General features: G+C 36.5%; 1 protein-coding gene across 3 annotated transcripts in view; it reads left to right on the top strand.

The window, feature by feature from the left end:
- Positions 1-14,928, top strand: part of LOC120627968 (fatty acyl-CoA reductase wat-like) — a 62,476-nt gene extending 47,548 nt beyond the window's left edge. For all 3 annotated transcript variants that reach the window (XM_039896107.1, XM_039896105.1, XM_039896106.1), the window contains exons 4-14: positions 767-889; positions 3,180-3,305; positions 3,969-4,114; positions 5,110-5,219; positions 5,909-5,986; positions 7,265-7,388; positions 8,870-8,992; positions 9,640-9,759; positions 10,408-10,537; positions 11,365-11,492; positions 13,292-14,928. In XM_039896107.1, coding sequence (XP_039752041.1) covers positions 767-889; positions 3,180-3,305; positions 3,969-4,114; positions 5,110-5,219; positions 5,909-5,986; positions 7,265-7,388; positions 8,870-8,992; positions 9,640-9,759; positions 10,408-10,537; positions 11,365-11,492; positions 13,292-13,385 — 1,302 coding nt within the window. In that variant the 3' untranslated portion in view covers positions 13,386-14,928. The remainder of the gene's footprint in view (positions 1-766; positions 890-3,179; positions 3,306-3,968; positions 4,115-5,109; positions 5,220-5,908; positions 5,987-7,264; positions 7,389-8,869; positions 8,993-9,639; positions 9,760-10,407; positions 10,538-11,364; positions 11,493-13,291) is intronic.
- The last annotated feature ends 92 nt before the right edge of the window (positions 14,929-15,020 follow it).

Raw genomic sequence — 15,020 nt, 5'->3', positions numbered from 1 at the left:
GTTTGAGGATATAATATGGTTGATTGTTACTCTTTTAAACAAAAATTACTAAACGGATTGCACTGAAATTTGGATTAACATATACCTAGGGTACTTTTTACACCGGAATAATCCACGGTTTCCACATGATTCAAAGTCAAAGTCAAAGTCAAAGATATCTTTATTCAAGTAGGACCATAGGCAGTGGCGTGCACTGGGTTTCTTACCAGGGTATGCATACAGCAGGAAAATTGCATAAAATGGAAAAAATCCTCCTCTAATACGGGCTATATTTCAATTTTAGGGTATGCAGTGCTTTTGTGCATGTATGAAGTGCACGGCACTGACCATAGGTGGCACTTTTGATGCGTACATGAGAATTACACGGTAGTGAGATTATGAATAATTGAATTTTTTTATCGATCAGCTATAACCATAGTTTTTATTACGTGTGCAGACTTATTCACCGCGTTTAAAAATAGGTCTAATTTCATCATGATCATATCAATTCATTACCGGCTCTGTACAGGGCACGGGTCTCACAATGAGAAGACTTCTCATTGTGGGAGGAGTTGAGTTTTTATGCATAAAAACCAAGGCTGCAATCAAGGCTGCAATGCAACTAGGCAATCTTTAACCATTAAAGATCTTAGCCACGATTTAATTCTGCGCAACGTAGAGAAAGACCTTTCTGCTGTCGCTACACTGACAGGTAGTGTAGTCATAATACATAAAAATGTAACAACAAACTATGATACCTAATAGTCAATAATGTTTTTTTTCCCAGGTTTTCAGCCGTCTCAAAGAAGAAGTACCAAAGTTCCGACACAAAATAGTCGCCATACCGGCGGACTGCGAGGCCGCGGGTTTAGGACTCACCATTAGTGATAGGCAGACTCTTATCGAAAAGGTAATTGTATTTATTTCTGCCGCTAAGCAGAATTGCTGTGATCCAGTCTGCAAGGTTGCCGCTATAACCGCACTGTTGGCGGTACTGCGCGTGCGGACCTCTTTGCTCGACAAGGCGCCGCGCCGCTGACGCATTGAATTAAGAACAAACAGAATCATAATTCAGCCATTGCATGCAGTGTATTTTTTATTTATTTTTATTATTTAAACTAGCCAATACTACTATAGTGGTTAAGGAAAAATTGTTACTAATATACTAGAAATCTATGGATGGAAACGTCAGAATTAAATGATTATTATTGTGTCCAAAAACAGTGAAAACGCCCCGCGCACGATTTTCATAATTTTTTTCCCATTTTTCAGTTGTATGGTGAGCGCTTAGAACATTAAAGCTAAAATAATTACTGTCAACTGCTAAATGGTATGAAGTGCCGTTTGTTCGAGAAACCAATGTAAAGTGGATTTTGATCCTTCAATAGTTCAAAGTCGGGTACACGGTTTCTGTATGTTCTTAGTTCTGAGCGAGCGTGATTCGCACCCGAAAACTCTGGCTGAACTCACAAGAGTTGCTTTATGATGTATTTGTTACATAATTATAAATTGTTTCTCGTAGGTTTGTTTATAAAAAAGCACTTTATAATGTATGCAGGTAGATCATCAAAATATAATAGGCTACGCTTGCGAATTAGGATGTAATGCTTAGTCGAAAATTTAAAAAAAAATTACAGCCTTAAAGGCACACGAGACTGTGGCAGAAACCACAAGTGGGTAGGTTTGGTTAAGGGTTCGGCGCGCCCGTTTTGGGAAACCCAGTTTGATCGCTGGAACGCACCTCTAACTTTCCGAAGTTGTGTGCGTTTCGTTAATTTTATGCAATTAAATACCACTTGTTTAGACGGAAATATATAAAAATATAATATTAATGATTTAGATAAAAACCTTATTGGATCTTAATTCATTTCCTCTACTTAGCATTGGAATTCAAATAAATAATTTAGTTTTCGAACAAATTGGATAAGCAAATGCTTACGCACAACCTTCGCATACATTCTTATTATGTAATACCACAAAATGGACAAAAGAACAGACAAATACTTACAATGTTACAGTAGGACAGATAGGTAGGACGGTAGTACCTTCTAAATTAGGTAGGTGAGCGAAGGTTTCGCGCAACGAAGCGTTTTCTTTACGCATTTTTTCTAATTTTGATAAGCCGATTACGAGGAACGATTATGATCAACACACAGCGTTTAGAAGTTATCTGTGAACAAATTGAATACACTGTGAAGTGTCTTATACCCGAGCACTAAAACTAGGCATTGCCTAAATTCGAATGCAATGCCTAGTGATTTAGGCGAAAAAACGTTTCACCAACTCTTCTTCTTCTGCTTGCGGCTCAGGTTCGCCTGGTACCTGGTGTCACGTCGACGGTTATCATCTATTGTGACGCCGCTATCTAGACCTCCTTTTTCCTTGCTCCTCCTTTCTCCTTTTTCCTTGCTGGAAGAAAATTAGCATTTTCTGGTTGTATATACTTCCCTAAAAGAGTGCTGGATTTATGTATCAACGAGGGACAGGGACAGATTAAATGCAGCGGCGTCTCCGCAGCCTCTGCAGAGTCTGTATAGATCTGTGTCCTGCACCAACTTTTAGGAGATAGTGAACGGTTGATGTACGCCTAGCAATGCCCTTAGATTAGGCGTTACTTATTTAGGCATTGCCATATTCGTCGTAAGAGAAATGGGCATTAGAACTAAAAGTTAAGAGTAGGGCTTTTTGTAGTACCTACTAGAGCTTTTTTTTTCTTTGTTGTCTGGAAGATACAGAGTCTGAGGGTTTGTGGAAAGCATTTCGGGGGTTTCGATCAAAGGCACTTATAAAACGTTCATACATTTAACATGTTACACTAATGTTAGTGATGATGATAACTGCATTCGTTTACTTAAAACTCAAACTAGGAGATCAATTCAAAGTGGGAAACGTCAGGGGGTTTGGAAGGGGGTTCGATCAACTCTGAATGTTTGAAAGCGCCTCGCCGGTAAAACCGGTGACGTGACTCGAAATCATTCCGCCGATGAGCGCGGTGACATATATGTTACAGCCTGCCCAGACGATTATAAATTGAATTTTGTTAATGATAGAGTAGACTTTTGTATGAACAACTTACGACTTAGTTTTTCTGACCATAAAGTAGAATGGTATTTTTTTAATGAATAACAAATAATGAACATTAATGTCATTTAATTTTTCTATAATAAAATGAAAATTTTGTATGTTTGCTTCTTCGTCAGGTCAACATAATCTTCCATTCAGCCGCTACTGTTAAGTTCGACGAGCATTTACGCGCGGCGCTGGTGACGAATGTGCGGGCACCGCTGTACTTATTGCAACTGGCCAAAGATATTAAGGAATTAAAGGTATGGAAAGAATACCTCTGACAAGTAACAACAGTCAAATTGTGGCTTAACATGCGGTGTGGTGACGGCAGATCAGAATACGGTTGTTACCACCCCACCTCGTTATGCGGATGTCGTGCGACTAAACGAGCTACTGCTACCAAGCAATCTGCCCAGACCATAGGCAAACCCTCCCGTTTGGAGAGTTCTTTAGTCCAACATAATAGACTATTATAGGCTATTGATTGAGTCTTAACACCTGCTCCTCAGGTGCTTGGTCCGACAATTATTACTGTTAAAAAAAACCTGGTATTAGTGTGCTGGTGAGGTGTTGTAAATTTTAATGAGTGGCTTTATTTTTTTTTAATATCCTACGACAATACACATCGCCATCTAGCCCCAAAGTACGCATGTTATGGGTATTCAAATTATTGATGAATATATATATATATGTTTTTAATGAATAATATACATAAATACTTATACTATACAAATAAACACACAGACACTGACAAACATTCATATACATCACACAAACATTTTCTCGTTGTGGGAATCGAACACGTAGCCTTTTACACTGAAAGCAGGGTCGCGTGCTGCGCCAATCCTTCGTCAAATCAAATTACTAAAGATTTTTTTCTTTCTTTCTTTCTTTTTTAAGCTCTGTAGTGAAACATTTTCCAGGTGTTCATGCACATATCGACGGCGTACTCCAACTCGCACCTGTACCGCATCGAGGAGAAGTTCTATCCCTGCGAGGGTGACAGTGATAAGCTTCAACGGATGATCGACAAATTGACGGATGAACAGATCAACGACGTGCTTCCCACGTGAGGATATTTAGACTCCATGCTTTTGTTTTTTTTAATTTTTTGTTTTGTTGCAAAGGTTTTAAAGTTAATGCAGTATTATTCTTTTATTGTCGACGTTTTGTTTCAGACTTTTTATAATCTTTATTTTAAAGACCAAGGTCTGTTAAACATACTGCAATTTTAAAATAATACTGTTTTATTCGATGGTAGCCTAGTATTACTTATAACCATTAGTTACTTTCCGGTAACTAGTTAGTATTATAAATAAATAAATAAATAATAAATAAATAAATATACTACGACAATACACACATCGCCATCTAGCCCCAAAGTAAGCATAGCTTGTGTTATGGGTACTAAGATGACTAATGAATAATTAAATGAATAATATACATAAACACTTATAATATATAGATAAACACCCAGACACTGAAAAACATTCATGTTCATCACACAAACATTGTCCAGTTGTGGGAATCGAACCCACGGCCTTGGCTCAGAAAGCAGGGTCGCTGCCCACTGCGCCAATCGGCCGTCAAAATACAAAATAAATAGAGATAATCTAGCGGGTAAGAATTCCACCTTTCATTCGGGGGGCCCAAGTTCAATTCCTGGCAATTCAATATCGTCTTAACCAATCTTGAACTTTTGATTTTAATTTTACAAACGCTCTGCTCAAAGCGACTCGAAAATCTTGTACTAAGGCTACAGAATGAGAAGGGCCATAGTCCAGCACGTTGGTTATGTGTGGATTGTTAGAATTCACACGTCCTTGATAACTTTATAGAGAACTCTCAGAAATGCAGGTTTCCTCACGATGTTTTCCTTCACCGTTTAAAGCAAGTGATATTCATAATTGCTTAAATTAAACATACACTAAATAACTCCGTTAAAAGTTAATGGTGCGTGGCGGGGCTCGAGCTCGGTCTCCACGATAGGAAAGCCGAAGCTTTACTAGGCTATCACCGCTTCGTATTTAATATACCTAGATTATAACCTCTGCTTTGTTCCAGTATTCTAGGTAAATGGCCTAACACCTACACATTTACAAAGGCTTTAGCGGAGAATGAATTGAGACTGAATGCGGGCAACGTACCTCTGGGTATCTTCCGACCGGCAATAGGTAATGAACACTTATTTATTATCCTTCTATCGATCATCCATCAGCATTGTTCTTCTTCTTGCGGTGCCATCTCCTTTCGGAGGTTGGCAACCATAAAGGCTATCTGCAGGCTCCGTGGAGCAAGAATTTGGCATTTTTCATTAAATTCTTTAATGTGTTTCTGCAGGTCAGTCAAGTGATGGTGATATGACAGTCCCTACGCTTATTTCTATTTTAATGACATCTTAATTCTTGTCAAAGATCACCTTCTTTCGTACGACGTGTCTGACTTCCGCGAGAATGGTGAAAATTTACTATTCGATGCGTTCTCATTGTTTGTTTTTTTAAATAGAGATTGCTTGGCAGTTTCTTGGTTTATAGTTCTGTTTCAGTAGCTTCTTATTAATTTTGTTACTTATTCGTTACTTTTAATAATAGCTAGATTTGTGTTGGAAATGTTTGAATAATTATGATAGTAAAAGCATCACCAATCCTTGGATAGTTATTTTTCTTTTTTTTTCTTCTATGCTTTTGATTTTCCAGTCTCCATCAATTAAATTATTTATCAAATTAAGATAATTCAAAGTGTTCAAAGGAACACCAAAGTCCTTGATTATCTTCAATGGGTATATTATGTTTGAGCGTTGCGATTATGTTTTAATTATCCGATATCTTTGTTTACCTCGTGTTCTTTTTAACGTTTTTAACAGTGACGTCAACCGTAAAGGAGCCGCTAAAGTGTTGGTTGGATAACATGTACGGCCCGACTGGAGTTGCTGTGGGTGCCGGTAAGAGCGTATGATCTATAACTATTAACTAACCAACAGGGGCGTTGGTGCCGCCATATCTGCCGTATCAATGATACGGGGCCTATGGGCTACAGGGGCCCCTAACGTGTGTAAGCAAAAATTAGTAAAATGTTATCCACAATCTCAATTAGTCTTTGTACTTATGTACACGCGTTAGAAGATATACTTCTTTGGCGTAAAAAGATAAAAATTAAAAAAAAAAAATTATCTTTCGCCGTAATCTACGTTTGTGGAAAATACTACACTGATGATAGAAAAAAGGTTTTTAATACATTTAAAGTTTTATTATAACGAATTATCTACTTAAATACACTTTGTATTTAAATATAACAAAAAAATATTTCTACATAATTAAAGAAATGGACATAAATCAATTATATTTGGAATACTAATTAACTCATTATCGAAGTACCAAGTTTCACTCAACATTAAAATTTGAGATTTTTGTACAATTGAATCAATTAAATCACCGGAATGATCCCGCAGACTTTGACAATTGAAAGTGGACACTGTCTTACCTTATAGCTAACTTCAGGGTGTCGGTTTTTTGAGGTCGTGTGAGTGCGCATCATCAAAATTTACCCTCGTACTTAATTTTACCCTAACGCGCCAAAAGAATTGTAACTTCAAAAACTGTAATACGTGATTATAGAGTTGTCACTTCAGAAATGTCAAAAGTGAAAAAAGCAATTGTTTTTACACGCTTCATATAAGCTTCACTTGTATGTTTGTTTGTAACCGACTTCTTTGGGCGCGATTTTGACCCACTTTAAACGGTCAGATTTCTTTCAAACTTTGTAGACATATCGAGGACCGATGACAATACACTAATCTGAAAAGATTATTCCAATTTTCACTATAAAAATAAGATTTTTTACTAATTACTGCAGCGCCATCTAGACCCAAATGTAAAAAACCTATGGCGTTCGCGTACCTAACAAATTCCACAGAAAACATTAAGCTACTAGATGGTAGAGGGCGTTAGCTATTACTTTTTAATGGCCTGTTTTAAATAATAATTAGAACTTGCATTTCGAAAGACGGGCACACTGAATAAAAAAAAAAATATTTTATCTCTTTAATGGTGGATGGGTTACCGATTAATTTTGCTCTAATAAAAATAATAGATCAAGAAAAACTAAAAAAAATCGCTATTATGAATAAACTAAAAAAAAGAAATTAGTTTAGTTTTTTACACCAAGCGTGTTTTTTTAGTTTGTTTGAACTATTTAATTATTTTAACTAAATTGCTTTCAGTAACGGGTATGCTTCGGACGCTACAGTGTGACGAGTCAGTGACTGCGGACCTGGTGCCCGTGGACTCAGTGGTCAATGGCCTCATGGTGGCCGCTCACAACGTCCACAATCAGTATAAAAGCAGGTGAGTTTGGTCACTCCAACTTTATTTCTCACACAGAGCTCGTCCGGGGAGGTACTACCGCCAAGCAGAATTTCTGTGTGCTCTGGAAACGTTGTTTTCGTAAACAGGCACATGAGTCTTAAAACCTATGCCTCAGATTGATGGACACAGGGCGACACGTTGCAGGATGTGTTCATTGCCAGCCTTGCGAGCTGTTACTCTGTCCATCATCATCATATCAACTCTGGGCAACGAGTTATAGGGCACGGATCTCGTCCCACAATGAGAAGAGTCTAGGCCGTAGTCCACCACGCTGGCCCAGTGCGGATTGGTGGGCTCCACGCGCCTTTGAGAACATTATGTGGGAATCTCGTAACTAAGAAAAGTTAGATGTGCGTGCTGGGAAGTCCTAACCACTGGCCGATCACTGCTTATACTCTTTTTATAGGCGATGGTAATTCACTCACTTATCATCGAGTGGACCATCTGCTTGGTTTGTAGTTAGTAATATAGGATGCTTTTTATCCCGAAATTAAGCTCAGTTCTCTTGGGAGAGGGGACGAAAGTGTTTGACGATTTTAAACCAGGCTTAGCTATCCTAAATACATAAAGTGCTGCCACATTTATGATGCACATGTCTTTCGAAAAACAAAAACAAAAGCGGATGAAGTCGCGGGCAACAGCTAGTACTTTTATAAAGAAACTGAAGTATAGGTACCTGAGTCATTTAAAATTATTATAATTGATCTAAATCCAGTACCTACGAGTTTTTTAACCAATTAAAATTACCAATTAACCTGTACATATGTGATATTTTCATTACTTAAAACGCACATAACTTTGAAAAGATAGAGGTGCGTGCTGGGATTCGAACCCGGCCACCCGGAAGTTAACACGAAGTCCTATGCACTGGGCACTGCTTCAACAGTCAAGGACAACATCGTGAGGAAACCTGCATGCCTGAGAATCCTCCATAATGTTCTCAAAGGCGTGTGAAGTGAACCAATCCAGTCAGCGTGGTGGACTGCGGCATCAACCCTTCTCATTGTGGGAGGAGATCCGTGATGATGATGATTTTAAAAACAATGTATAATTAAATAGCACGATTAAAAACAAATGAACAGATCAGCTGGGTTGGATCGCCCGCCAGGTTTACAGCGTGTGTATCGATTACTTAAAAGTCACATGACGACCGTTTTTTAACTCAGGCTAAACGGTATCTCCATCTCCAGAATGCAAGAGAAGCTGTTTCAGTGTTCCAGGTTTTACAGCGTGTGTATCGATTACTTAAAATCACATGACAATCGTTTTTTTAACTCAGGCTAAACGGTATCTTCATCTCCAGGATGCAATAGAAGCTGTTTCAATGTAAATTTTGGTCACAGGTATTTTAAGTTTCGCAGAACAGCAAAAATCCTTCTCATTGGGTCTCCTCCCCCAATGAGAAGGATGATATGATGATGGTATTATAGGTATGTAAATACCCGTTAAAATACTTGCAGTCCTCCCGCGGAGCCGCCTATCTTCAACTTCGTGAGCTCGGTGGAGAACAGAATCACGTGGGGCGACTTCACCGCGCTCAACATGGCCAGAATTGACAAACACCCCTTCTCGAATGCTGTATGGTGAGCTTACTTGATCGTTAAAAATATGCCTATACTATTACCCTGTTGTTCTAGTGGAGAAAATCTTCGATTGCAGATCACGAAGTCCTGGGTTCTTATTTTTAATAAATCTCTTAGGGAAGCAGTTCACCAGTCATCTGGAAATTGAATGAAAAATCGTAATAACTTGAGATTGCAGTTTAAAGTTCACATGATAATGCAAAGTTTCATTATGTTATTATTTATTTATAATGGACAACCAACAGTAGATACATTAAAACTTGCTCTTTTTTGGAATGAGTCACATAGTAAATGTTAAACTATTTACAGGTTATCACAGCATGCATTAAAATGTAAAAGTCATTCTTATAAATTATTTACAATTAATTATTAGTCTGTTCATATAAACCTTTAAAAGTATAAATATTTAAAGCTAAGTTACAATGAAAAATTTAACTTAATCACTTATTAGGAAACAAAACAAAAATGGATTAAATCGGATTAAAATAATTAATATTGATGTCTTAAAAATAATAAATAAAATTAAACTTTAACTTAACTAAAATGTAAGTCAGGTTAATTAGTAGAACAAATATCTATAACTTTTCGTCTAAATTGAATGTAACTGTCATGAAAAATGTCATTAAGCTTAATCACACATTGTACAGGTACTTCTCCCTCCAATTAAATAAGTCTGCGCTGATGAACCGGATCTGCATACTGTTCCTTCATTTACTGCCGGCAGCTCTCGTCGACGGACTCGCCATGTGCATTGGAAAGAAACCCAAGTAAGTGCTAGACACAGAATTGAGAACATACAGAATCCTAATACAGCCATTATTGCATGCATTGCATTGTGCCCAAAAACAGTGAAAACGCCCCGCGCACGTCGCACTTGTCACATGTTGCTAGGTCACAAACTTTTTCCCATTTTGCCCAATAAAAAATGTCATCAACCCGGGCTTGGCCGGATTAGTTAAAACAAAAAAAAAAAGGTTTTTCGAAATGTATTTTTTCTATTTTTTTCTAAATACATTTACTAACTAACTCAATTATTATTAGTGTTCTCGTTATGATTAACTCATAGAATTAAGAACATTCATTCAAACAGTGCATTGTGTCCAAAACCAGTGAAAACAACCCGTGCAAGCTTCACTTCACACCTGCGGAATGTTGCTAGCTTACAAACTTTTTCCCATTTTCCCTCATTGATGGAAAACGTTTAGAACATTAAATGTATAACAATTACTGTCAACTGCTTAATGTTATGAAGTGATTAACCGATTGTTCGAGAAACACTGCTAAAGTGGAGTGGATTTTGATGCAGCTCTCATTTCTCGGTTTCACCAAAAGGCTGTTTTAGTTGTTTGTGTTTGTGTGTCTTGTTCTTAAATTATATTTTAAATTAGGATGTTACATAATATAATGTTTTCCAGGATGTTAAAGGTGTACCGCAAAATCCACAAGTTCTCATCAGTGATCAGCTACTTCTGCACGCATGAGATCGCGTTTTGCAACCAAAGAACGCGCGGGCTTTGGGAAAACACTTCCGACCTAGACAAACAGGTAGAGTCTAGTCATAGGCATTAACAAGAGAGTGCTCTCTATCTTTACGTAGTATTAAACAGTCGCTTTCCGCTCGTGCTAAACAACGGAATGAGGCTTTTTAAAACTATTTAGATAAATTTTCAGATGATATATAGTTAAAGTCAAAAATATATTTATTTAAATAGGCCCATAGGTGACATTTATGATACATATATTACATGAGAAATATGTAATGGTAGTGAGATGAGTGCAATCACTATGTCGTAAACTTAAAACTCAAGCTACGAAGTTTCCAAACGCGCCCTTGTTTAAGAAGAAGCCCACAACAAACTTAGCTGAGTGTTCTTTTTGATTAAAAGACTGATCATCTCACATTGTCATTTAAAATTATTAGAAGAGCAACCGGGTTAGAGCAATAATTCACACCGAAGCTTTTTTTATCGATTACGTAGTCCTTTATACTATGGTAGGTCTATTTCTATAAGCTTACGCCTAATACAAACTTCGAACTTCGAAAGAGACATCTCCAAGATGTCAACAGTTAGTTTATTGTAAAATTGTATGCAATTTCCTTTAAACGAGGGTAGGGCACTGCAAGTTTATTCTTACTTCAAATTTTCAAATTATTGCAAATCACATTTTGTAGATCGCACGAACAGTCCGAAATGCCGAATGCCTAAAGATTTAGACGATGTCTATAGAAAAAAAACGTTTCACCAACTCGTAGTTGATAAGATGATATGCATAGGAATCTCCTTAGATTAGGTGTTACCTACTAAGGCATTGCCTTGTTCATCGTTAGTGAAAACGGGCATTAATGTTATAAAGCAACTTTCGTTTGGCAGATATTCCCGTTCAGCATGAGTGAGGTGAACTGGAGCTCGTATTTCGACGACTATCTCGCGGGCATCCGCCGATACCTGTTCAAGGACACCGACGATACTCTGCCACAGGCGAGGATTAAGTGGAAAAGGTTTACTGCAATTTATTATTTATATAAATTTTTCGTAGTATAGAACTTTTAGTGGCAGAGCTCATCCGAAGAGGTACTTACGCCATGCTTATTTCTGCCTCTAAGAAGCATTGTTGCAATGCTGTGTTCCAGTATGAAGAACGCGGTTGCCGGTGAAATTACAGACACATGAGCAGTGGCGTGCCCTGGGTTTCTTACCAGGGTATGCATACACCAGGAAAATTGCATGAAATGGAAAAAACACCTTATCTTATACAGACTATATTTCAATTTTAGGGTATGCAGTGCTTTTGTGCATGAATGAAGTGCACGCCACTGCACATGAGGCTTAACACCTACGCCTCAGGTTGACTCTTAGTAGGATATGTTGCCATATCGAAGTGTCGCTATGTTTATAAGGGATGGCATCCAGTGGCGTGCACAAGGTTTTAGATCAGGGTAGGCATAATTCAGAAACTTGGCAAAAAATGGATAAATCCTCATACTTTACGAGTGATATATTTTTTTAGGGTAGGCAGTGCTTCTACGCCTGTATGAAGTGTAAGCCACCCATAGCATCCACTTAACATCCGCCATTGCTTTAGTAAAAAACATAGTTAAAAACAGTATACAGTGCAACCTTAATATAACGCACCTCAATATAACGACTTCCTTGATTTAACAAATTCTTCGTAATCCCCTTGAATTGTCCATAAGAGTCAATTTAAATATACCTTTACATTACGAACATTCTTTGCGTACAACCTCTTTATAACGAATTTTCAACTATCAAGAAAAAGTATTCATACCTCTAATTAACGAACTTTGCCAACCCAAAACCTTTATATAAAGTTTCCACCAATAATATAACTCTTACTCTTATAATGTGATTCATGTCTCGACATGTTTCGACACGCTTTTGTTTGTACAGTAATCATTGTTGTTTTGATGGAAAGTAATGTAAACACCTCTGCTCGTCACTATTGTTAAAGATTTAAGTTAAAATGGCTCAGAAACGTAAAAGTTCTTTTACCTCTTTATAACGAATTTTAGACCAATCTAACCTCAACATAACAAACCTCAGTTCAACGAATTACTTGATATTACGAATATTCTCTTGTTACCCTCCGATTTGTTATATCGAGGTTGCACTGTATTTAAAATAACTAGGTACCAAAAAAATCGTAGGTTTTTAAATAGGGCCACATAATAATAAACTAATTTTATTTTATTCCTTTCAATTTATTTATGAGTTGAAAAGAGAAAACTATATTCTTAATAAAACAGTAAATTTTAACATAATGTAACATTAAAATCAGAGTTAAGTTGTGCCAATTTTTTTGTTTTGTAAGTACATAATTTTTTTTTTTTTATTTCATTTAGTGCGGTTAACAACAATTACACTAATTCAATATGTAAAAATAGTAGTGCTGTTCACACTCTATCTCCTGGAAAATGGATAGTGCTGTTGAGACTTGAGTTTAGTTTAGAGATATTTACAAGCGTATTGGCACTATTTTTGTATTTCTTTTTTCTTTTTTAATTTCACTACATGTCCCTTGGCTGGATTCTCATTCAGTGGCAGTCTTAAAATGGTAACAGGCTAACCTGTTAGGAGTATATTTAACTACGGGACTTCGTGTCAGTACGCTAAACCGCTTGGAGGCACGTTTTGTCGTTAGGGTGGTAGCCAGACAAATTGTGCCTATCTGAGGTCAATAATCTGCCTACAAAGGTTGTTGTGTAGTTTCTAAAGGGTGGGTGGTGGGAGTTATGTAATAATCTCATTCGGTATCTAAAACCTTTGTTCTTTTTTACAGATTATACTATCTTCACCAGATAGTCCGGATTCTTTTCGTTGTCCTCATGTTCTACGCTCTGTGGTCGGTTTTAAGACGCATTTTTTTAAATTAAGAAACTAAAATTTAGTAACCTTCATTGATTTTAGTTACATTTGTACGCAAACATCAAACTAAATCATTAAGCTTCATTTGCTATAATCCGTGGAAAGTGGAAATGACGAAAAGTTGTAAATTATTAATTACGGAAATTTATAATCTGGTCAATCTTTAAACTCCACACCAAACAGATCTTTCAACATGTACATACTCTCGCACCTTTTGCTCCGACATCATCAGGAGTCACAAAAGACATTGACTGTACAATGAACAACTGTTAAGTGAAAAATTCGCTAAAGCAGTCGCGTTTTATACCTTTTCAACATCCTAAAATTAATGCTTAGCTTCTATCAAATATTTTAAAATAATTTTTATTTGGATTCCAAACAATCTTTTTGAAAAAGGTGGAATCCTTTGTCAAAAAGATAATTAAATAATTTAGTTATGGCTTTGTGTACATTTGGATTATAATAGTAAAAACAGCATTATAGTGTAAGTACCTGACAGATCTTTAATCGCTATTTTAATCTTAAGCCCACTTGTGCCCATAATTTTAAAGTCGTTAAATTAATGTCAATATTTAAAGATCTTGTAAGAAATTGTCAATATGACGACACAAGATTGTATTTTGACAGCTGTCATTCATCTATTCGAAGTAATTTAAAATCAAGCTCAACCTAGATCTAGTATGACCTGAGCCTAGAAATCTGGTTCTTTTAATCGATTACCGTGATACATTTTGTGTTAATGTTAGAGGTTTATAGTCTAAAGATATTCCTTGAAAACGAAATCTTATCAGACTGCCTGAACCGATTATTTAAATACTAATTGATTTTTCTGACCACCAATAAATGTAGCAGATACTTTTTCAAAAGTTTCAAAAACATTTGCATGAATTGCATATTTATCAAAAACTAGAATATATTTTAGTTATAGCGGATATTAAATAGCATCCAGAAAACATTTTACGTGGTTTCAGCCCTCTTCATATTTGAGTTGAAGATGGTTTAAATCCCAAAAAGTACTTACGAGCTTAAGATTTTTATACCTGTACAAATAAAAAACGAATGAAGATGCGATTTGTCTATGCTCGCTGCAATAATTTTAATTTAAAATCAAGGCAATAATGGAGTCGTATGTGTTACCCTGTGTGATAATCACACTCATGATTGCTGTCTAGCAATCTAGTCACTTATTGTAACGGTAATCTCGCTCATGTTTGGGATTATTACAACTCTGATAGCTACAGTCACACCCGTGATTGAAATGCCACGATTGCGTTAATCAAACTAACGACAAGATGATCAAATTCATGACTGACACTCGTCTTGATTACTCATGGTTGAAACCTGTCAATAAAAATCCATGACTGAAAGCTGGCAACAAAATTATAATACCTGACAGGTATATTTAATCTGAGCGTTATTTAGCACTTAATTAACTTTAGTATTATGTACAGGTGACTAGATAAGCTGTGTTAAAACATTTTGTACAACTGTTTATTACACTTTATGTTTATAAAAATATTTTATAATGTTATGTACTAAATAAAAACGGGATTTTATAAAGCTTTGTTTCATTTAAAAGTCTTTAACTGATGTTGTCTTTAAATCAAAGATATGTACATGTAAAGGTATGTACATATTCTTAC

The sequence above is a fragment of the Pararge aegeria genome, chromosome 12 (assembly GCF_905163445.1).
Source record: "Pararge aegeria chromosome 12, ilParAegt1.1, whole genome shotgun sequence".
Lineage (NCBI taxonomy): Eukaryota > Metazoa > Arthropoda > Insecta > Lepidoptera > Nymphalidae > Pararge > Pararge aegeria.
This window is presented reverse-complemented; position numbering and strand designations above follow the sequence as displayed.